This window comes from Ambystoma mexicanum, chromosome 8 (assembly GCF_040938575.1).
Source record: "Ambystoma mexicanum isolate Mex_15411 chromosome 8, UKY_AmexF1_1, whole genome shotgun sequence".
Lineage (NCBI taxonomy): Eukaryota > Metazoa > Chordata > Amphibia > Caudata > Ambystomatidae > Ambystoma > Ambystoma mexicanum.
Window position 1 is genome coordinate 355801115 of NC_090929.1, and position 24555 is coordinate 355825669.

A 24555-nucleotide genomic window follows, 5' to 3' on the forward strand; every position below is an offset into this window, starting at 1 on the left:
ATTCCCACCACCCTACTTGCTAAAACCTGTGTAGGGTGATATAATCACCCTAGGGCAAACATGGGGATCTCTTTTGGGCACCTTAGGGGTGACAATAACAATGGTGAGGGGGCTTAAACAAAATTCCCTCTGGCCACCAAAATGAAGTCAATTATCCAAAATAAAAAAAAAAATTTCATGGCCCTCAAAAAGTGGCTCTAGAATCCCCAGAAATATGTATTCTGAACAGTCTACCTACACCCCCTTCCTGAGTTAAGCCTGATCGCTCTCCCACGCTTCTACATTTGAAAAGGTTTGGCTTTCTTTATGGTTGGCTGCTCTGTCCCTTCTTAAGGTTAGTGGTTGTACAGCCCTCCCCACCTCAGCAGCATCAATGGCGTTTTCTGGATTAATACATTTTATTGAGAAAATGGTATTCTTCACCAACTTCAAGCTTAACTGCTCAGGTAACACTTTCAGGTTTTATTGGTTTATTATTGACATTCTTTTTTAAAATGATAAAATGCCAGTGTTCGTAAACATCAATATAATAGATTCCCAAGGCTGCACTTTTAAAAAAAAAATTTGATTTTTAAATTGTCGGGTGATGGCAGGGGTACCACTGCTAAATTACTCCCATTTTTCAACTCTCTTGCCTTGCATTTCTTTAGGTGGGGCGGTTGAACCCATCTCAATGTCCCTCTGTACATGCTTTCCCCTTCTGCTCTATTGAGTACTCAACAAGTAATGTTTGTTTGTGACTTACTGTCCATTTTAGCAATTCTCAGGCTTACGGCCGCCCCTGTGTCCCTCAGTATCCCCTTGCCCATTTTGGCAACAGAAACACAAATGTGTACCCCTTTCAACAATTCACATGTTTCTGCATCACAACACTAAAAAGTAAAAACAAACAAAACTTTTATGCAAATATGTCAGTTGTTTTGATTTCAGCTTATTTTCTTTATGCACCTTTAGTTGCAAATCACATACTGTCCCTTATTCAATCTGAGATATTCTCATTACTACTGAAAAAGTAAGCAGCTCAGAGGTGCGGAGTAGTGTACAAAGGATGCTCATGCGATCCAAAAAGCAGGCTCCACCTCTAAAAGCAAGCAATAATTGCATTCTCTGCTGCCCAAAGTACTAACTCATTCTTCACAAACACAATTAAAAGTTTTTGATACAATTATCCTAGTAGTGAAACGAAAGCAGTTAAAGAACTACATTCAGCAATGACTAACCTCTATTTCTGAATCGCTGGAGTCAAGCAGCGGAGCAGATCCACCTGCCAGGAAAGGTAGCATGGGCTGACCCATTCTTGCCATTCGTGAAATTAACTTTGCTTTTGCCATGTCAGGATTCTGAGAGGAGTGATGAAAAACACATTCATTTTTGACCAGATGCTTCACATTTCTGAGTAGTTAACCACTTAATAAATAATAAAAAATCACATCATATTTTAATATAGCGCTTTATGCCAGATTGCTTCTGCTTCCAAGTACTGTAATAGTTAATACAAAGTTGAGTCAGGCCAGCCGAGGATTCAAACTTGTAAAATGTTGGTTTCGTCCTTCTCCAGTTCTCGCTCATCCACCTCCAACTCTGAGGGTCAGATGCTTCTGCAAGCAGAGAGTGGGGGGTAGATTTCTTTTCTCGGCTGGGGCCTTCCTCTGGAACAGCTTCCCTGCCTCTCTCAAACTTGTGAAAAAACCACCTCCGGTTCCGGAAGCAACTCAAGATCTTCCTCTTCACCTCTGCTTTTCTCTCTTACTCTACACCTGCTCATGTCCCTGACTGCTTCGCACACTGGCCACCTGGCCACCCACTGAACTCGGGCCCAGGCTCATGCATGTCAAGTTGCCCTTGCACTGCCTCCGGGCTCCCCCAGCACTTAAGGGTCTGTATTTGCAACCCTACAGTCCCTTGACTCGCTCTACTTCTGACCCACCCTCCAGCAGCACTTCTTGAGTTACTTGCACTTGCCCCCCCAGGCTCCACTGGCACTTCTCCCCTCCCTCTTGACCGCACTTGCAAGATCTGAATGACAAGATCGCTGTTTTGTCCTCCTTCTGTGCCCCCTCTGCACTTGTCTTGTCATGCCTACAAACACTTGTGTACAGGCATGTTATAAATTACTTATATATCATAACATACCATATATATAATTGACTTTGCTAAAAGGAACCTTTCAGCCATGCAGGCTTATTTGAAGGTCACAGACAGAGACCCACCCAGGACGTGACCTGCATGGCCGAAGCAACAGTCCCAATGCCCTGCCAATCTAACAGATTGCAGTGTCTTGCAGTATGCACTGCTTGTTTATACTGCATCCCATGTAGCTATTAACGAACAAGTTACTTAACTGTAACTGTTGTTCTCCACCATGGGTCTGGCATGGATTCACATGCTCATGAATATTCCCTGTTAGGCTGGGAATCCTCGGTAAAAGCAAAAACACTTTCACTTACAAACTGTCTTTCTTCTAAAACCAATCACTGAGCTCTGCATCATACTGCCCCCAGCCAATGACAGCCCTCTTCCCCAAGCCACTCCTCTGGTAGCCATCTTCAGATTTGGTAGCACATAAAGTGGCAGTATGACCAAGAAGAGCCGCAGAGGGGCAGGAGGGAGGGTTCACATGTGAATCCATGCCAGACCCATGCTGGAGAACAACAGTTACAGCTAAGAAACTTGTTCCTTTTCATGCATGTGGTCTGGCATGGATTCACATGCTCAGGAATAAAGAAAACATAGCAGTACATACATACACAACCACAGGAGGTGGCAAAGCTCAACAGAAGCAATTACTCTTATCTCCAGACCAGGCTGACCTTCAAGCGAACAGGTTGCGTAGCACTGCTTGGCCGACCCTGGACTCCTCTGTGGAATCCCTGTAGACCTCCACATAGTAGCCCTGCAGATGTCCTGCATGGGCACACCAGACAGGAACGCCGTCATCGCAGCGACCGCTCTGGTGGAATGGTCTCCTGGACTGCCGGGCAGTGGTTGGTTTGCAAACCGGTGACCGTGTGGGATACAGCCGGAGAGCCACCTGGAAATGGAAGCCTTGGAGAAAGCTTCCCCATGGTTCAAAGGACCAAAGTTCACAAAATAATTTGAGACGTCTTCCTGAAACTCTTTGTGCGTGCCACATAGAACTTCAGAGCATGCGCCACATCCAGCGAGTGCAAAGTCCTTTCAGACGACGGTGCCGGAAAAAAACACAGGCAACACCAAAGGTTAGTTGAGATGAAATTCCGATGGGACCTTTAGCATGAAGGAGGGGTGCGTCCGCAGCATCACCCTCCTCTAGTGGAAAGTCAGATAAGGCTGTTTGCAGGACAGGGCCTGGATCTCACCTACCTTCCTGGCAGAGGTGATGGGCACGAGAAAAGCTATCGTCCATGAAAGGAACTTGAGAGGAGCTTTATGCATAGGCTCGAAGCCCCCCCCCATGAGCCTTGTCAGTACCACATTGAGCTCCCATGCCAGGGTAGGTGCCTTCAACGGCAGGAACGATCGAAACTGTCCTTTGGGTAACTCCTTGACTAGACAGTGTGACCAAAGAGACGACCATCCTGGAGACCTGGTTAGCAAGAGATAGCCGCCAGATGCACCTTGATGGAGGCGTGCACCAGCCCCACCTTAGCCAACGACAACAAGTACGGAAGGATCTGAGGGGCCATGGCCCTCAGAGGGTTTATCTTCTGCGACCAGCACCAAATCGTGAAAAACTTCCACTTGTGCCCGTAGCACTTAGAGTCGGCAATGCTCTGGCCCTGGCAAGGACCTCCATGCAGCCTGCCGGCAGCTCGTACCCACCGAACTCTAAGGCTGCAGAAGCCAAGCCTTCAGGTTCAGCGATGCTGGGTCGTGATGCAGAATTGCGCCTCCTTTTCTGGCAAGAAGATCCGCAACCACTGGCAGCTTGATTGGAGGTGACGTCGACAGATTGAGAAGGTCCGGGTACCAAATCTGCCTCGGCCACACCAGGGCGACGAGGACCATCCTGCACCGGCACCGTTTGAGTTGACCGATGACTCGTAGCAGTAGAGGCAACGGCTGGAACGCATGCAGGAACAGGCCTTCCCACAGGAAGGAGAACGCATCCCCCATGCTACCCGGCTGGGGGAACCTGCTGGTGAACCTCTGGCATTTGGAGTTTGTCGCTGTCGCAAACTGATCGATCTGGGTTCGGCCCCACCTGAGGAAGAGGCTGTCCACTTGATACTGCCAAAGCTCCCCCTCGTGGCAAGAGCGTAGCTCCCTGCTGAGGGAGTCGGCAATTGTGTTCTTGACTCCTGCCAGGTGAAAAGGAATGAGAAACATCCCCTGGGCAACGGCCCAGTGCCACAACTCATGCGCCTCTTTGCAGAGCACTGGGGATCTGGTGCCGCCCTGCTTCCTGATGTATTACATTGTGGTGGTATTGTCTGAAGAGCAAGAATTGAAGTGAGTGGGCACCACTTAATGATAAATCCACGTCTCTTTGGTAATCAAAATTGTAAACAAAAGGAGACTTTTTCAAACAATTTGTAAAAGGAGCTGGCTGCGACGAGTTTGGAGACACCCAAACTCACAATACACGTGAAGCAAAAGACCAGGTGATATACCAAGTCACGTAGCCGCTCTCTTATATAACCCAGACTGGGTGTGTGCTTAGTCGAAGTTACTGTCAGTTCGACTGGGTAGTAAAAGTTCTGTTCATGCCGGCAAGGGGAGAACTTCTCCGCTCCCGTGACTAGCACGTAATCACATTGCAGGCTGTCTTTCTGCACAGATTTCCGTCAGGCAGGTACTTTTGATCAACACATGGACTCCATTTTGCCACACTCTGCATTCAACTTATAAATCACAGACTGGCCCTGATGAAGGAAATCTATTTCCGAAATGCATTGGCAACCTTGGTCTGATTGATATAATGGATTGTGACAAATTCTTCCTCGCTAAGAAAATATTAGCGACTTCTCATTTTTGAGATTATTTTTGATAAAAATTGTTTTGAAAAACAGCAAAAAGCTTTCCGTTTGTGTCTTCTCTAAACTTGAGATATTTTTTTACTACCCAGTAGAACTGACAGTAACTTCGACTGAGCACACACCCAGTCTGGGTTATATAAGGTATTGTCTGAAGACCCACAAACCACTCTGGTGGCGATAGTGTGTGGAACAAATATCCTTTAACATTAACACCTTGCCCTTGAGGGACGGAATGAACAACCTGAGGGCCCAGAACACTGCTCGCAGTCCCAGAACACTGATGTGGACGTCCCTCTCCTCTGGCAGCCACAGGCCTCTGACGTGAAGACGTCTGGTAGGGGCTCCCCAGCCCTCCAGGGAAGCCTCTGTGGTGACAGTCTCCTGGTATGGAGGACTCTAGAAGTACGTACCCCCGTCAACGTTGGCGCGTATGCCCACCGCCTTTATCCCCCGAAGGAATTACTCGTCAAGATCAATCGTGTCCATGAAGCTTCCGGACACTTGGACCCACCGAGCATCCAAGAACTCCTGGAGGGGTCGCATCCTGCAGAGTCTGATCAGGTAGATACACGACAATATCACGCCGAGCAGCGATTTGATGGTCCGTACCGTGGCGATCTTTAGTGTCAACAGCCGTTGCACCTTGCCCAAGATGGCTGCAATCCTTTCCTCTGATGGGGCCGCCAGGCAGGAGACTATGTTGAGCCTGGACCCCAGGAACAGAGCATCCTGCAATGGAATCAAGCAGGACTTTGGATAATTAAAGGCATGGTCTAGTAAAAATGTTTATTGTCCCTACGGGTCGGCTATGTTTTTTTAAGCCTAAGTGGCTCGATTTTAGAAAACTTTCCTATGGACCTTACCCGAGTTTTCGTCCATTAAACGCACGTGAAAACAAGCACCAGGGAGCCGCCATTTTCTGATAATCCTATCTTTTCCCCGATCGCCCTGGCTGACCTGCTTTTGCGGCACTAAATCAATTCCCCCGCCCCTGAGCCTGACATTATCAAAACATTCATATTCCCCGCCTCTCCCTGTGACGTTACTGTGCTGCGTAGGCAAACGCGCCCAGTCGTCTTCTGCGCGACTCCACACAGAACCCGGAAACCAACACAGATCAACTCACAACACAGCGCGCCACAATTCAGAATATGAAACTGTACTTTAAAATGAAACAGCAACACGGTACATTTGGTAAAGTACATTTATTTGACATTAAATGTTTAGAGAATATTCAGCAATTGCCATATGAACTCCGGAAGCCATTTATTTTCTTTTATCTGTATCCGCAATAACTGTTCCGTTTCATCTTGAGTCACATGCTGTTCCTTTATGGTGCACAGGGTGTTCATTTTCGTAAAAAGAATCACTTTGGAAGCACGGTGAACCGCAAGGCTGTTCCATCAACTAGGCACTAGTCCAGCCTAAAGGTTGTTATTTTGCTTCTAGCCACTAGTACAGCGTAAGGGCATGTGGGCCCTCGGCGATCGTCCCATAATATGGTGATCGTGCTCCAGTTGTTGACACGAAGCTGCAGGTGTCTGCTGAAGAATCCATCCGCCGGTGTCTCAAACAGATGGCAGTGGCAGAATGGGATCAAATACCTGTTATGAAAACAAAAAAATGATAATTAGTCTTGCTAGCCGAACTTCATTAATATTACTCATTTTATTTATTACGGCCGATCAGAAACTATTTGCTTGCAAGGATAGTTCAATGGAGTATGTTCATCTCTAAAATCAATGCGAAAAGTAACGAGATAAATCGAGGCCAACACACAATGATAAACGACAGTCTACATGCGTGAGGAATGATATGATATGGCATTTGTAACGCGCCTATACTCAAGTGTTTCTAGGCGTGACGAGGCAGGTGGGGAACAAGGGCAGACAGACAACGATCCTACTAGGCCAGGTGTATTTCTGATCGCGCATGGGGAAGGGCTGTACATGGTTAGTTGAATACAAATTAAATAATAGGGCCAGCTGGTGGCAAGTGCAAGGTAAATGCCGGGAGAAGGGGCTGAAGGATACAGAGACAGTCCCATAGTGCAGGTAGGCAGTGCAGGGAAAAGTGGCTGGGCCAAGGACCGAGATCGGTGAGACCAGTGGACCTGCATGCCCATGTGCCCACTACGAACAGTTTTACTTGCTTTTCCTAGCTCTTCATTCATTCATTTATTCATGCATCCATTCATTAAATCTTCATTCCGGTATAAAAGCGTGTAAAGATGTACTTACATTATATTTGAAATTTCCATTGTGTCTCTTCGTAATGCAGTCTGTAAAACGGACCGTGCTCTTGACAACGATTTTTCGTATACTGACCTAAAATGAAACTCGGTCTAGTTTCTGAATTTTCTGCCTTATCGTCTCTTACGTTATTGCGCACTCCCTTCAAATGTAGTTCTTTCGGCATGGTCCCTGTCTCAAGGTAAAAAAACAATAGACCCTTATACTTCCAGTGCGACTTGTGGGCCTCATCTGGGCGCTGTTCTTCGCATTCTTTATTTGCAACATCACGTAGTATAGGCATCTGTGAGAACTTGAAGTTTAGAATCCGTCTATGTAGTGCGCCTCAATGTGCAAATGCGAACTGGCTTCTCTCCCAACTGCCACGGCCCGCTTGGCTGGCGCGTTCCAAGTGCCCAAATTTTGTCCCCGTTGTCTGCAAGCTTTGCAGCCCAAATTGAGACATTTAATTTTTGGCAGAAGGTCAGGGAAAGTATAAAGTACCACAGGAGTTGAGTTAAAAGTGAGATTTATTGTTTGTTTGTTTTATTATTTGCAATACGCAAGCCTCCCCTCCGTTAACAGTGCGCAGCATTTACATGAGATGAGACATGAGAAAAATATATACATACACATATGTGAGGTGAATAGAGAGAATTCAAAGATGACACCCAGCTTGTTCGCCACCCATGATGGTGAAGGTAGGGGTTAGGTTTACAGGTACACTGTACAATAACATTTATTTACAAAAAGACAATCGTATTGCAATTATTTAAACCGGGATTTGTACTTCACAATCAGCTGTGCTTCGGGTGGGCATGGCACAGTCGCAATGTTCGGTGGCAATGGATCACTGCTCTGCACAGAAACGTTCAAAATTCCATATCTGTGCTTCTCTAACACAGCAACAATAAGGCCTTTCACAAAGTCGAACTGCATTTCATCATAGAATGGTTTGATCACCCATTGCTTACTTAGTTTTGAAAACACCTTAGTGTAGCGAGGCATCCTTACTTTACCCCTAGTCCTAGATTGTTCACGTCCGACATTGCTGTTATGGGCCAAGACCGCTAGTAGAGTGCGATGTTTCATGCCCCGAAAGCTAAAATGCAAGCGCTTTGGCCTGTACTTTAGGCACATATTGTGGAACGCCTCCAAATCTCCTGTGTGACAGAATTCTGTCAGTCCTCTCAAATCTCGATAGAGTTTTGTCGAAAACAATCTTCTCAATGGCTTTGTGTGTCGGTGAAGATGGAATCAACCACTTCTTCTTCCGTGCCTCCTCTGGGGACAAAGGGCCATGTTCACATTGGTGGAAATGTTCATTTGCTGTCCAGCGGTGAACGTTGGAACAGTGGTGCATCAGTGACCGCCATTTTTCAAGTAGTATTTCCACTGACCCCTCACAAGTTTTTGAGCTCCACCAAAGATGGTTGGTGATAGAATGTGACCACTGCAAAATACTTTCAAAACCTTTTTTTTTCCCCCTACAGCTGAGATTTTCTTATTGATTGATTTAGCAAGATGCCATACGTCAAATTGATGTTTAATATGTGGGAACTGCTCTCTCATTGTCTTGGCAATTGAAACGTGTCTATCCGTGGCTATGAGGTCGATGTGCATTCCCCTCGATTGTAGATATTCCACTGATTTTATAAAACCTAGTTTCTCCATGGCCACTGAGGATGTACATTGTGTTACCTGCACGACCACCGAACTCACAATTTTCTTACTATCCATGTCCTGAAAGTGGTAGGTGCAGTACTTGGCAGAAAATCCAGGGCTGTCGCACTGTCCATCGCCGGCTAGCCTGAATCGTTTGCCTTCGAATGTACTTGCTAGAGACAATTGTTCAATTTTCCAAGCATCACTAATGGCCGGTAACAGATAATCACTTTGGTATATGTAATACAGCGCTTTAGAAATGAAATGGAGTCCCACAAACTGAAAGAAAGCCTCTAACTTTCTAAAACTGGAGCCACTAAAAAGTGATGCAGCTGCACACAGTAGATTGCCTGCTGGCAGTTTCCCCAGCATCGGTTGTGCAGACCATGAGAACCTATGATTTAATCTACAGGCGGCATTTATTTTGACGTTACTGCCTTTTATTTGACGAGTCACATGAATCAATGGCTTCCCACATACTTTCCCTCTAATGGAATGCACACATTTCAGCATACTTATAATTTCCATCAAACAACTGTCGAATACAATGTACTTGCTCTCTTTCATTAGACTGTCATCCTGCGTCAACGTTGTTTCGGCCTTTGACGTTGTGGAGATTTCAACACATTGGAAAGTAATATCGCTGATATCAAGTTCTGATGCGTCTATGGATGCTGCGGCTGGTTCATTCTCTGTCATTTCAACATCTATTACTTCAACATTGATGGGAGAACACAACAATGTCGACAGGTTTTTTGGTGGCAAATTTTTGGCGGGTGTAGATTGTGTAAATTGATCTGCAACTACTTCAGAGCTATCGTCAATACATTCAATAACATCTTCTTGTGGTGGTGTGGTCGCACTGTAGCTATGGTCCAATGCAACTTTGCTGTAGTCTCCAAACACAGTTAATTCATGTTCTGGCCATTGGACATGAGCATCTCGAGCCTGAACACGCCTCGCCTCAATTAATAGTTCCTCCATAGTGTACACGGTCTGGCAAGCCACATCTCTCATTCGCTTCACTGTCTGTGTGTGTATAGTTCTGACACCCACGGGTAACTGGAGGAGAGATTGGAAAAGGGATGTTCAGTTTAAACACAAGATGGAGTGTAGTAGAATTGACTGGAAAAAAACATAAAATAGTCCCCAGCACAAACATTATTTTAAAGTTATGAACTGTTTGTAAGTAACCTTTTTTTGTTTTTTTTTCTTTGCAACTTTTTTGACTCGACCTTCAACATCTGCACGCTGTAGCTCCGATTCGTTTCTGCATGTCCTCCCTTCCTCTTGCGCTGCAACGACTATATTTTCTGTATCCGCATAGACAGCACGGAATGAGGCTCCATCGTCTCCCTGAAACATAGTACTTTCATTACTATGTATCAAAATATTGTTAGCATAAAACACACGTGAGGACGAACACACAGGTACATCTCAATAGCCAAACACGATTTAAACATTGTGTGCAACAATCAAACGACAAGTATTCGACCAGTGATGATCTATTTCGATGGAACTGTCAGTATCCATTCCTCTGGCTCTGCATGGACTGCCATGAATGGTTGTATTGGAGAGGAGGCATCCGCATCTCCCTGAAACACAGTACTTGGATTAGTATGGTTTTCAATATTGGAAACATAACACACACTTGGGGTCGAACGCACAGGTTCATATAAAGAGATAATCACAAATGATGCATTGTCCAAAAGAATCAAGGAAAATCTAAATATGATCACATTTCATCGACTTATTTCTCCGATTTATTTACATCTGCATCATCTAAATTGGATGTTGTGATTGTAGTGGAAGCTTCGTCGTCTCCCTGAAACACAGCACTTGCGTTAATAAGGAAGAAAGTATAGCAAATGGAATCACGATATATGATCACGCATGATGGAGCTGTCATTATCCATACCTCGTGCTACTGAAGAATATCTATGGATGTTGCAAATGTAGTGCGCACTTCCGAAAGCTGTTGCGCCGATTCGTATACGCATGGTCCCGCTTCCACTTCCCCTGGAATTACTTGAATGTCAGGCTCTGCATCAAGTGCACGGGTTGACGCTCCATCAACTGCCTGAAACATAGTACTTGCATTAGTGAGGATTACTTGCTTCAGATTCAAGGGATAGTCAAGAAGTTGTAAAGGTAAATTAATGATTGATAATGAAATGCCAATATTAAAAATAGCTATGTAAGGCGACAGAATACTTGTAAAATGCTCAATACAGCACAGTTCCGTTCCCATATATATACATTGCGTTTGTGGGTTATGAAATCGAAAAAGAATATATTGGTAAATGTCATTATTCAAAAAACTATACAATCATATCAATATCGAAATTATTACAAGGGATAGAACACCTACAATATCAATTAATCCGTTCGGATACCTACACACTACCCCAAGGTCTAAAGCTAAATCCGGACACTTGACTCACCGGTGGCGGAATGTGGACGAATAGAGTGGGAATAGCGTTTGAGCAATTTCCGTGTCGTTCGCCGTTTATTCTTCTTTGTTACCCAAGATGTTGTGTACATGTCCAAGGAAAAGTGGCGGCTGCAGATGCGGTATCGATCCCCCCTCTTGTCCTGTAAGACTTGTTGGACTATACTTTCCATCTCATCCAGTGGATATCCGCAATGTCTGACCCATTCTCTTATTCGATCAACAGTTTTCGGCAATACATGCATTGTAGTGCCTTCAGATTTCGCATGGGTCTTCGAAGGGCAACCGCTAATCGAACAGGCAGGCATTGTTGATAAATCTGAAAAGTAAATATCGACATTATTATACAATCTTCAAGAATAAAGATTTGATACAAAAGTAAATGAATCATACAATGATCAATGCAAGGTTTGTTTTGGTCGCAGGAACTATACCAGTTCATTATGTGCGGCTTAGTATTTGCATACGTTGCAGAAATGTATAAATGATGCGACTAAAAACTGAACATGTGACTCGTCCCTTGGATGTTCTGTATTGCACGAGAAGGAAACATGCTTACATCATAGACTGGACCCCCGAAGGATGCAATTCGATGACAATTGACACAGATGAAAATAAATAGATCTATTGATAGCATAGCAATGGAAATTCAAGTCAATAGCAATGAAATAGCACTATTGGGTACTCTACTCGCAAATAGATAGAAATTTAAAAATCTGTGAAATATGACCAGGATACATGGCCTTACCTTGACCAACAAACAGTTGTATTCAGCAAGCAGAGCAGTATGTTGCGGGAGAATAGGTGGATGGCCACAGGCAGAGCACTGATGGGTATGCTCGAAGCGGTCACAGAAGTTCACGGATAGCACGACGACGAGCAGATTAGCATAGATCTCAGTGGTTCCCAGGTAGCACGTTCAGGAGTTGACTTGCAAAGCACAAAGATGTTCTCATGAGACATATCGAGTGGTTTTTAAAGTATTAGAAACTTGGGTGTGTTTGTGAATGAATGACGTATGTATGTCGTGGTATTAGGGGGGCGGCCTGCTTGAAGGGGAGGCCTGCATGGAGACACGGGGTCTGAGGAGGCCATGTGACCGATGGCCCCTTGGCGTGGGACACCTTTTGAAGTGTACATGTAGTTTGGCACCTTGGCCTTTCGCGCCCCTGACAGCCCCCCATGCCAGCGCTCATCCACTGGCGCGAACCGCCTTTGATACAGGGGGGTGGGATGGATGGGCCTGGGGCGTGCAGATAAGGCACAGGAAGACTGCTGAATGGAGACACACTTATGTGGATTGCAGGGGGGCGGCCTGCTTTAAGGGGAGGCCTGGCTGGAGACACGGGGTCTGAGGAGGCCATGTGACCGATGGCCCCTTGGGTGGTCCTTGAGGGGTGATGAAAATGCTGACAAACTGATCCCTGCTTGCCAGTCGAAGAAACTAAAGAGCACACAGGCTCTTATTTGACAAAAATCGAACTTTTAACCGAAAATGCATGAAAAATCGTAGATCAGCTACGGAGCAGAACATGAGGACTCCCAACACTTGAACTTGCAGTAAAAATCTGAAGATGGCTGCCAGAGGAGGAGTTTAGGTAGAGGGGAGTCATTGGATAGGGGCAGTATGACCCAGAGTTCAGCGATTGTTTTATAGAAGAAAGACAGTTTGTAAGTGAAAGTGAAACTGTTTTTGCTTTTACAGAGTATTCCCGGCCTGACGACAAGGAATATTCAAGAGCATGTGATTCCATGCCAGACCCCATGCTGGAGAAAATATAAGTTTCTTCCTCTGTTTGATGCTGGAGCTAAAACTAATGGCACCAACTGAAGCACCACCTATGACCCAAAAATATATGTGCTGCTAAAGTGACCCTATTAGCCAAAACAAATTGTGGTGCGAAAGCGGTTATGTATAAAGTTCACAATTTGACACTCTGGTGAGTCTCCCGAACTCTTCGCTATTTTTTTGTGATGCTCTCCCCATTCCCCTCCCAGATAGTACCACAGAGGTCTTACTGGCTATGCAACCTAATGTTTTAAATCTTAGGTAACCGTTAAGAACCCGAAGGCAGTGGAAACTTCAAAAGGTGCCCATGTGTTGACTAGTATGCCTAAATTTGGTTAGGGGCAGTGATAATTTACGGCACGGCTGCACCACCGAGCTTTGTTTAAATCCATGTGTCAGGGGGTGTGGGGGGAGGGGGAGGGGGAAGAGAGAGAAAGAAAAAGCATGTGGGTGTGAGAGAACGCGTGAGACAGAGGATGCGAGAGAGAAAATTAGACAGAAAGGTGTCAGTGCGTGAGAGCAAGAGTGAGAGTGAGAGTGACATGGACAGCCACTGGCTAAACATTCTGCCCAGCAACAGACACTCAGGGACATGGAGACCAGACAGTTACAAACCTCACATCTAGCCACATACAGATTGATGCTTCACCCAGGAAATTAGAGCTTTTGCCCGGGAAAGAGGTCTTCATATATGCCAATTCCCGACATGACCAAAAAAGAAGGAGGCCAAAAGACAATATGGCCAAAGGACAGGTGTTAGGGAGAAATCTCAGAAATGTGCTAATTCTCTCCACCTTAAGAGACCCTCAGCAAGTTTGCTGGATTTTGATGACTTGATTTTTTTAACCTGGAGAGAGTGAGACCCTTTTTCCCCACTCTCTCATGTATTTTAATGTGATTTTGAACACTTTCTTTTGGTTATGGAGTCTGTCAAACTCCATAGGCATCATCTTTTACATTGTGTCACAGCACCTTCAGTGCACTGGCACAGGGAAGTCTCTTCAGATTTCCCAAAGGTTTCAATACTTTCTCTTGGTTAAACTACTGTTTCCAAGAGCAGTAAAGTTAAATTGACTTTACTTACATTTGTAACGTTCTAGACCCAGTACACACTATCTTACAGTATGGCGCTGGAGGGGTTACCTAGTATCCCCTTTGTCTAGCTTCTCATGTAACATTTTTTATGTTACACTTTCCTCACTAAAAGGCTGGTGGCGGTGGTTTCATTTTAACTACCGTGGTGTGCATTTACCACGGGCTGCGTTCGCAGCTGCAGTAAAGCACCCAAGGGTGCAATTTTTGTCAAAATGGCCCAGTCTTCTTTTTTCGCTATTTCTTTGTTGAAAGGTCCTTCTTGAGATTTACTCTGCGTGCCAAACCAGGTTTGGTCCCATTGTTCACTTTGCCTGTATTCACCAGTGAAGCCCGCCTCTGGCTCCAGGGTGTCTGGGGTAGGCAGGATGTGAGGGAGGGGCCCGAAACTCCCTGTGCTTAATCTCCTAGGAGACCCAAATGCACTCTGTGGTGATTGGCCGGCTGACTGTCCAGCAAGGACAGCCACCCTGCTGGGTGACTGACAGCTAGGCTGGAATGAATGGTAGAGAACTGAATAAAAGGCAAGGCTTTTGGCTTGGAAGGCAGAGTCGACCACTGGATGAAGGAACCGAAGAAGAACTTGAAGAGACGCAAGCTGCAACTCCTGGACCGTTGGTTTGCCCGGTGAAGCCCTGCTGGTGTGCTGAAACTCCAAATTTGTATCAGCAGAGAAGCCCATGCAAGGACGACTTCTCCCCGTTGAGTTGGAGGGACCAATCAACTCCAAAGTAAGCCACCTGGACATCCAACTCAGAGCTGGTCGAATTTCCACAGAGTCGCTGCTCGAAAGCATATAGCCAGGGAATGGAACACCAGATTGTGTGCGTTTCTTTTAAGCTGGCCTAGATCTTCAGGAAGATCCTCCGGACTCCCAGGAAGCAGGACCGACTGAGCCTGAGCCCCCTCAACAGAGTGCGGGACACCAGAAGCAAAGAAAGTCCATCTCAACAGCCATGAACCACGGTGTTGCTATTTGCAAATGACGAGAAGTGCTGAAACACTGAACAGTCACTTAAAGTGAAGTTTGCCGGTTGCAAGTTTTGACCGTCCCAGTGCAGGAGTCCCCCGACATCCTCCCTCTTGTCCCCACGACTGAGGCCCAGGAACAGTGAGTTCTGCAGAGCTGCACAGGGACAGGAGTCATCTGCTGCATCTTTTCTTCATTTTTAAAGGTACTGTACAAAGTCTAAGAGAACTTACCTCTTGCTGTAGAGTTGCTTGCATCTTCTACTCCTCACAAGTCTAATCAGCTTGTGGCCCTACATTTGATTCTTATTTTCTTCAAAGACTTCTAAAACATCATGCAAAGCCTTTTCTACTTATCTACCAGAAGTGCTTCATCCTATATACGACGTTTGCCCATTGACTTTGGCCTAGCCTAATGTTCTGAATTACTCTTCCTGGGGGGATCCAAAAGTGTTTGCCTGCTTAAGAATATTTGTGGTGTCTTGTATGTTCTAAATAACCTTTTCCTTTGACTTATTACTTTATGATTCTAAATGCAACAGTGATATATTAATGTCCCCAGCACCCTACCAATTGAAGTCACCTGAGGGTGTAGGTAGTGTCTATAGGCCATCCCAAAAGGATATCTACTGATTTAGAGATATTAAGAGTGTAATTTCCATGAAGTGTATTTAAGTGTTACTATTATATTGCTCCCTTCTCAAGAAGGCTTATTCTAACTGACTGATAAATTAATCATTGTTTATTCAAGAAACCTTGAGTGTAAGAATGTAAGAGTTTATTTGAATACTTATAACTGTAAATCTCTGTACAACTCCACTACAGCTCATATTGACCCCTCTTGAGATAAGTCTGGCTGCTCAACACGCTACCAAAACTGTGTAGTACAAGCTTATATCAAAGGTTGAGTTTCCTATACCTGTACTCTGAGTTGTCTGTCGTGTTCCCAGAGGGTACTGCATACAAACTTTGCCTAATAGGCAAAAATATTGTGGCACAGCCATTTTAGAATATATGGTACACCTTATGGCTTTATGCGGTAAAATGCAAAAGTGCACGAGTAAAAAGTCCATCCTGGACAAATTGCATTTGTAAACACAAAATTACAAAAAGAAAATCTTTCCTATCCGCACTTCACTTTAAGGCGATGTGTGCAACTTTAAACTAACAAAGTCACTAAGTGAGCCATAGTCTATCTGTATGGATAGTCTTAGGGGCTGAAAAATGTGCACAAAACAAGGGAAGTAAGGCATAAGGCTTTAAATACTCCCATAAAGTCAGGTCATCAGTGAAAATAGAGTAAAAAGAAAGGGTGCCCCATAGAAGTCTACGGGAGGCAAGCAGCAATTACAAGGAGAAATTACTTCCTGTAAAGTTCCTTCTATGGATTCTTCTCCTGCAGATTCCTCATCAGATCGATATCCATTCCAGCGCCAGCTGCTCAGAAAACATTTCGACAGTGGACGTAGTGCACCTTCACTTGGCAATCAATCCTTTTTGCCTCAATGCATCGGTCGTCAGACTCCGGACGCGACGTCAGTCGTACATATACTGTATCACTATGCGCCTGTACCTCACTTCCCCACCTCTCCCCGCCCCCGAGCTCAGCCGCTGCAGAGGAAGATGACACTGATCGGGCTATAACAGCTGCAACGGTTAAGAAGAAAGAAAAACAAACCTAGTTTTTTATTCGAGGAACGGTACTGCAAATAAAATGCAGCACCCAACAAAGAAGCGAACAGTAGCCCTCGAAACAAGAGCCCACTGCTTTACCCCATTAGAGAAGAAGCCATTGACTGCAGGCACTTTAATAGCAAGTAAGATGGGAGGGTGATGTGGACTCTGCGGGAGAAGAATCCATAGAAGAACAAGTTACTCTCTTACCTGGTAACGTTCTTTCGATGGGATGGTCCGACGACATATTCCATATCTATGACATAAAAATCTTTGGCGTCTGCGTCCTACGTCGATGACGTCGATACGCCGCCCTCGAGGACCTCCTCCGACGGCCGACGTCACTGGATGTTATAAGTAGGACGCACGACACCCATAGCCTCAGTTGTAGTTTTTTCCCAGAACGTGTGGCACCAGTCTTCTGCCAGTCTGACACACAAAGCCTTGCGGAAACGTAAGCTTCAATCGCATAAGAAATTCTGTAGCGGGGAAGGCAGGGAGGGAGCGATATGGAATACGTCGTCAGACCATCCCATCGAAAGAACATTACCAGGTAAGAGAGTAACTTGTTCGAGGGGATTGGGTCCTCCGACGTATTCCATATCAATGACAGACTCCCAAAGCAGTACCAATGCAAGGAGGTTGGAAAAGAATTTAGAAAACAGAAATTTAGAATGCCCAATCAAATTGCGGAGTAAAGGACCGCCTTGCCAAAGGCCAGATCCTACCCACAGATGGAATCGAGGGAGTAGTGACGTACAAAAGTATGTACCGAAGCCCAGGTGGCTGCATCACAGATGTTACAAATAGGAACACCCCTCTGTAGGGCAGTAGAGGCAGCCATACCACTGATAGAAAGGGCCGCAAGCCGACCGGTAGGTCCTTACTCGCCAAGCGCTAACACTCAGAGATAGCCAAAATAATCCAGCGAGACAAAGTCTGTTTCGTCACAGCTTGTCCCAAACGCTTTCCAGCATAACCAATGAAGAGTTGATCGTCCACTCTGACCCGGGACATGCGTGAAGTATAAAAGCTTAACGCTCCTCTTAGGATCAAGCCTATGGAGCCTCTCCTCTTCCTTACCAGGATGTGGAGGAGGATAAAACGCCGGAAGAACAAACTTCTGGCCTAAATGAAATTCCGACACCACCTTCGGAAGAAAGAAAGGACGAACTCTATGGACAACCCTGTCCTTATGAAACACAGTGAAGAGTGGCTTAACTGAAAGTGCCTGTAACTCACTCAATCTGCAAGCGGAAGTGACCGCAACCAAAAATACAGTTTTAAGAGTTAACAGTCTCAAAGGGCATGAATGCAAAGGCTCAAACGGAGCACCCATCAGAAACTTGAAAACAAGGTTCAAATTCCAACCAGGCACCTGGAAAGGTGACGGAGGGAACACATTAGTGAGCCCTTTCAGAAACTGAGAAATTAAAGGGATTTTAAAATAGGAACACTCTTCAGACGAGTGCTTAAATATCGACAGCGCCGCCAGGTAACCTTTAACGGTACCCACGTGGCAAGCCCCTGTGGGCCAAAGAAAGCAAAAAAGACAGAACCATGGGAATGTCACATGCAAAAGGATCCACATTCTTAACCCTGCACCAGTCGCAGAACTTACGGCAACGGTACAGGGACTTTGTTGCGGGCCGTCTGGCCGAGAGCAACACCTCCATCACGTCTTCAGGGAGGTCCCAATCCTTATACCTGAACCTTTCAGAAACCAAGCGTGAAGGTTGAGGGATCTGACCTCTGGATGGAGAACCCGACCCTCCTCCCGTGAGAGAAGATCGTCTCGGTAGAGAAGACGACATGGAGGTCAGATGGACAAGTCGAGAAGGTCCGGTAACCACGTCCTTCGGGCCCACGCCGAAGCAATGAGGTTCGTCCAGGAACCGAACCTCCGTAACCTCTGCAGTACTTGCGGGATGACAGGGACTGGAGGAAACGCGTACAGCAGTGGGAATGACCACTCCACCACGAACGCGTCTCCTGAGGCTCCTTTTGGAGGAAATTCCCGCGAGCAGAACCTCTCGCACTTCCGGTTGACACTAGAGGCGAAGAGATCCACTTGAGGGGTCCTCCAAAGGGTGAAGATCTCCAGTAGAATCTCCTGAGCCAACTCCCACTCGTGAGAGATCGCGCTCTGCCTGCTCAGAGCGTCCGCCGTCTCGTTTTCGTCTCCAGCCAGATGAACTGCCGAGATCGGAACTTCCTGCTGGATTGCTCAGAACCAGAGCTGCATCGCCTCCCTGCACAGAGGAAGTGACTCTGCCCCCCCCTTTTGTTGAGGTAGTGCATGGCCACCGTGTTGTCGTCAGGATCAGGACATTGTTCCCTCGCACAGTCGTCGAAAAAGCCTTCAGGGCTAGCCTGATGGCCTTCAGCTCCAACAGATTGATATGGAGTCTGGACTCCGACGGAGACCAACGACCGCTGACTGTCAACTCGTTGGCATGAGCTCCCCATCCCGTGAGGGATGCGTCCGTCACGATCGTCACCTCTGGCCAGGGTAGCCAAAATGGAGCCCCCTTCATCAGATTGTCTTCGACGGCCCACCACAGAAGGTCCTGGGCGACCGAGGATGGCACCTGAACAGGGTCCGACAACCTGCCAGAGGACAGACCACTGGAGCTAGAGTGCCCATTGCAAATATCTCATCTGCAACCAGGCCTCTGGCACCAGAAGAATGCAGGATGCCATAAGGCCAAGCAATCTCAAGAACTCGAACACTGGGAGAGTCTGGGCAAGCTGAAACGTGTACCCCATCTGCTGAATGTGATGAGCTCTCACCTGGGGAGGAAAACACTGCCCCAGGGACGTGTCGAGCACTGCTCCGATGTACTGGAGCCTCTGAGTTGGTGTCAAATGGGACTTCTTTAAGTTGAGGGAGAAGCCCAGCTTGTGGAGGGAGTGGCAGGTGACTGCCATGAGCTTGGTGAAGACCGTCAGGGCGGAGGTCAATCCGAACGGCAGGACCCGAAACTGAAAGTGCGAGTCGCCAACCGCGAACCTCAGGTACTTCTTGTGCTTGGGATGGATCGGCACATGAAAATAAGCGTCCTTGAGGTCGAGAGAGACCAACCAGTCCTGAAGTTCAAGGGCCTGGAGGACTTGAGAGAGAGTAACCATCTTGAACTTGTCCTTCCCGAGGAATTTGTTCAAACCGCGGAAGTCCATGATGGGTCTCAAACCCCAGTCTTTCTTGGAAATCAAAAAATAAGGGGAATACCATCCCTTGTTCCTCTCCGCTGCAGGCACCAGTTCTATGGCGCCTTTCTCCAGCAGGGATTGAATTTCCTGCGCAAGGAGCAGATCCAAACTCTTCAAAAAGAGATTCCGCGGTGGATTGTCTTGAGGCCTCTGCGGAAAGGAAGACAGTAGCCGTGGGTTATGATCTCCAGAACCCACACATCTGAAGTAATGGCGCGCCACTCTGCAAGATGCTGCGCCAGCCTTCCCCCAACCGGCGAACCATGGGACATGGCCTCATGACTGAGCTGAAGCGGCTGTGGTGTTGCCTGAGGGCAAAGAGGCAACAGCACGAGCGGCCTTGGCACCTCGAGTACCTTGTTTTCCACGTCTGGCACTCCTACGGTGGCCCCTTTGACTGGCAGCTCCTCTCGCTTTACCAACGGATGAGTAATAACGAAAGGAACCTCCCCTCCATTGCTGTCCCCTAGGACGAAAAGGCAGAGGTTGGCGAAGTGCAGCGCCCAACGACTTCGCTGCAGCTTTTGAGATCTGCAACCTCTCAAGGCTATCGTCAGCCTTGCTGCCAAAAAGATGTTCACCGTCAAAGGGCATGTTGAGGAGCCGGGCCTGCACATCAGGAGCAAACCCTGACTTCCGCAACTACGCAAACCTGCGTATTACGGTGCTCGCCACCATGGACCGGCTAACGCAATCTGCCATGTCCAACCCCGACTGAACAGCCTCACACATGGCATCCTTGCCATCCTGAACCATGGCAAGGAAACTATCCCTTTCATCCCCTTCGGGAATATGTTCAGCCGCTAAGGAAAAACAGTTCCACAAAGTGTGCGTGAAACGCGACAAGGCACATACAGAGTTGGCCACCTGAAGCACCATACCCCCTGAAGAAAACACTTTCTTCGCCCATCCGTCAAAACGCTTGTCGTCCCTATCAGGAGGGATGGTAGGATACGACGCCTGCTTTGCCGGGCCCGTAGCCGCCTGCACCACCAAACACTCTGGAGTGGGGTGTTTGGTCAAGTAGCAGGGGTTGCTACTGGCTGGGCAGTATTTTCGCGGCAAAGACTTGCCCACTGCCGGGAGACTCTCCGGAGCAGTCCAAGCCGCCACCCTCCTCTGTAGAGCCATATGGAATGGCAGTACCGGGTCAGTTGGTGGACCTTGGTCGAGGATATCCGTAAGGTCATCCTGAAGAAAATCCCCTGGGGGAGCAGACCATCCCAAGTACTGGTGACCCTGGACATAAGGCACTGGTACAAGGAGTCGGCATGAGTGCCAGGCTCAGGCCTACAAAACTCCACCTCCGCAGAGGTGTCCAGCCCACTGGCATCGTGCAGGGACTGCCGCAGGTCCTCAATTCGGCTATGGCCCGAGAGAATCTCGTCTGGCACCGTATCAGGAACCATGCCATCATCAGAGCCCTCATCCACCTCTGAAATAAACTCAAGATGGCGGTAAGAAGGCACAGAATGTGGAACAAAGCCATGCTTGACCTTGGCCAGAGCCTTTCTAGGGGGTTCCACCGAGCCCTGGGGTACCCCAATCGAAACAGCCTCAAAAGGCGTCCAGTGAATCGGCGTCGACGCCGAACACGGCGCCGACAGCATCGATGGCGTCGACACAGGCCTCGAGGCTGGAGCCCCGAGTGTGTACCTCGACTGCCTGGGCGCCGATGGTGTCGACGACTTCTTCGGAGGCGGGGCCTCGAAAGAATCTGTCGACGACCTTGGCGCCGATGTCTTCCTCGAAGACACCACAGGTGCACACCGTCTCGAGCACGTCGAGGACCGGGACCTGGACGGGGCATGATGAGAACGATTCCCCTTGTCCGAGCGGGACCTCTCACGCGAATCGTGCCAACCACCCAAAGGCGTGCGAGTGGTGTCTCTCGACCAATCACGACCAACGCCACTCAGAGGCGCAGACGGACCAGTGCCCTGCGATGCGAGAATCGCTAACATTTTCTTCCCGAAGGAAGCCCATTCCTCCGACGTCGCATGCTTGGTGGGATAAGTGACCCGCCGACGGGCAGAGTCCTCTGATGAGGACGGGGAAGGCGACCGATGACGGCGCTTCCGGGAGTGCCTCGAAGAGGCAGAGGAGTGGCAGGACCAACTCCGGGACCGAGACCCACTGGACTTCCGACAACGATGCGGAGAGTCGCCCCTCGAAAGCCCCGCAGACCTCGACTTCTGTGTCCTGGACACCTTACCTACCAACAACTTCTTGCGCTCGTGCAAGGCTTTGGACGTGAGCGACTGGCAGTCAACACAGTCATCCGTGTCATGCGTCTCCTCGAGGCACCAGAGGACGGTGTCGTGCGAGTCCGTCACCGACATCTTGGAGCCACAGTCCCCGCACTTCTTAAAGCCCAGACACAGGGTGGAAGACGAGGTAGACATCTTCACGAAGAAATTCTTCACAATAGGAACAGGTTCGAAGAACCGAGGAACAGAAACTCCAAAGAGTCGAGGCGCGCCGAGATCTCCGAAGCGAACACGTTCGCGGAAAAAACAGAACTGAGGCTACGGGCGTCGTGCGTCCTACTTATAACATCCAGTGACGTCGGCCGTCGGAGGAGGTCCTCGAGGGCGGCGTATCGACGCAGGACGAAGACGATTTTCCGAAGCATCACAGCTGTGGTGATTACATGTCATAGATATGGAATACGTCGGAGGACCCAATCCCCTCAAAAGAACATTACTGTAAGTAATTTCTCCTTCAATGGATTGCCTTTCTCACGCAGATTCCTCATCAGCTAAGACTCCCAAAGCAGTATCCGTGATGGAGGCGGGATGAAAGTCTCTTAAAGGAGGACATTTCACAAAACCACCCTCCCAAATCCAGTGTCAACTCCATGGGCTACATCCAGGCAGTAGCGTTTGGTAAAGGTTTGCAGCAAGGACCAGGTTGCCGCCTGGCAGATGTCCCTCACTGGTACTCCCCTTTGCAGTGAAGTGGGCTCTGATGGCCGGAGGTAATTCCTCCCCTGCATTTTGGTAGCATTCCGAAATGCAAAGTGTGATCCACTGTGATCTGCTGTGAGATGGTTTGCTTGGAAACAGCCAAACCTTTTTTAGCCATGGAGAAGGCTACCAAGAGCTGGTCCACCTTCCTAAACTCCGCCGTCCTAGCAACATAGAAACTAAGAGCCCTTTTCGGAGCTAGACTATGGAACCGCTCCTCCTCCTTAGAAGGGTACAGTGGCGGGTAAAAAAACAGGCAGGTCAATGGCAGCTTGCATGACCAGGCCTGCAGCTCACTGACCTGTCTGGCTGAGGTGATGGCCACTAAGAACGTAGTCTTCAAAGTGAGCAGGCATATGTAGCATGAGTGCAAAGGCTCAAAGGGAGCCACCATAAGGCAGGTAAGAACCAAATTAAAGGTCCCAGTATGGAACAACAAAGGGAACAGGTGGAAACATATTGACAAGGTCCTTCAGGAATTGGGCCACAACTGGGATCGTAAAGAAAGACCCTTAATCCGGAGACCTTTTGAATACAGACAAAGTCACAAAGTATCCTTGGACTGTTGTGACCTGAAGGCCTGACAAGACCAGTGACAGAAGGAACTCCATCACTGTAGTGGTGGGGAAAGAGATCAGGTAAATCTGGCGTTCCCTGCCCCAAGCCTCAAATCTTCTCCACCTATATGCATTCAGTGATATTGTTGACAGTCTACATGCAGCCAGTAACACTTCATGTACCTCCTGCGAGAGGCCCCAGTCATCATTCCTCATTTTTTCGAGAGCCATGCATGTAGGTTGAGGGATTCTGGGTTTAGGTGGAGTACCAGACCTTCGAACTGAGATAGGAGATCCGTCCAACGAGTCAACCGGTGAGGTGGGCAGACGGCCAAGTCCAGAAGCTCAGAGTATCACGTTCTCCTCGCCCAATACGGGGCGCTCTAGATCAGGGTTGCTCAAAACCACCTCAACCTCTGGAGAACGCATGGAATGGCAGGAATCGGAGGGAAGGAGTAGTGGAGATCGAAGATCCACTCCATCAGAAACACATCCCCCAGTGCGCCCTTTGCTGGGAATTCCCTCAAGCAAAACTGTTTGCACTTCCAGTTGGACTCTGTGGCACAGCTCTGATACCCCAGTGAGAGAAGACCTCCTCTAGGACTTCCTGGCACACTTTCCACTCAGGCAAGACCGTGCTCTGCCTGCTCAGAGCATCCGCCAATCCATTCTCCGTCCCTGCCAGATGTACAGCTGAGACCAAGATCCGATTCTCCAAAAGCCAGAACCACAGCTGCATCAACTCCCTGCAAAGGGGTAGGGAGTGCACGCCACCCTGCTTGTTCAGGCAGAGCATAGCCACCATATTGTCCATCTTAATCAGGACATGCTTCGCTTTCAGAAAGGGCATGAACGTCTTCAAGGCCAACCTGATGGCTCGCAGCTACAGCCTGCCGATGTGCCATTGGGCTGCCATTGTGGCCCAAAGGCTGCTCACCTGCAAATCTTTGCAGCGAGAGCCCCAACCTTTCAAGGATGCACCCATG

The 24555-nt window shown here is 47.8% G+C and overlaps 1 protein-coding gene across 6 annotated transcripts in view; it reads right to left on the minus strand.

The window, feature by feature from the left end:
* FKBP15 (FKBP prolyl isomerase family member 15) overlaps positions 1–24555 on the minus strand; it is a 2419492-nt gene that overhangs the window by 1437080 nt on the left and 957857 nt on the right. For 5 of the 6 annotated variants that reach the window (XM_069609811.1, XM_069609809.1, XM_069609813.1 and 2 more), the window contains exon 12: positions 1221–1340. The exons of the other annotated variant lie outside the window; for it this stretch is intronic. In XM_069609811.1, coding sequence (XP_069465912.1) covers positions 1221–1340 — 120 coding nt within the window. The remainder of the gene's footprint in view (positions 1–1220; positions 1341–24555) is intronic. 6 annotated transcript variants of the gene reach the window in all.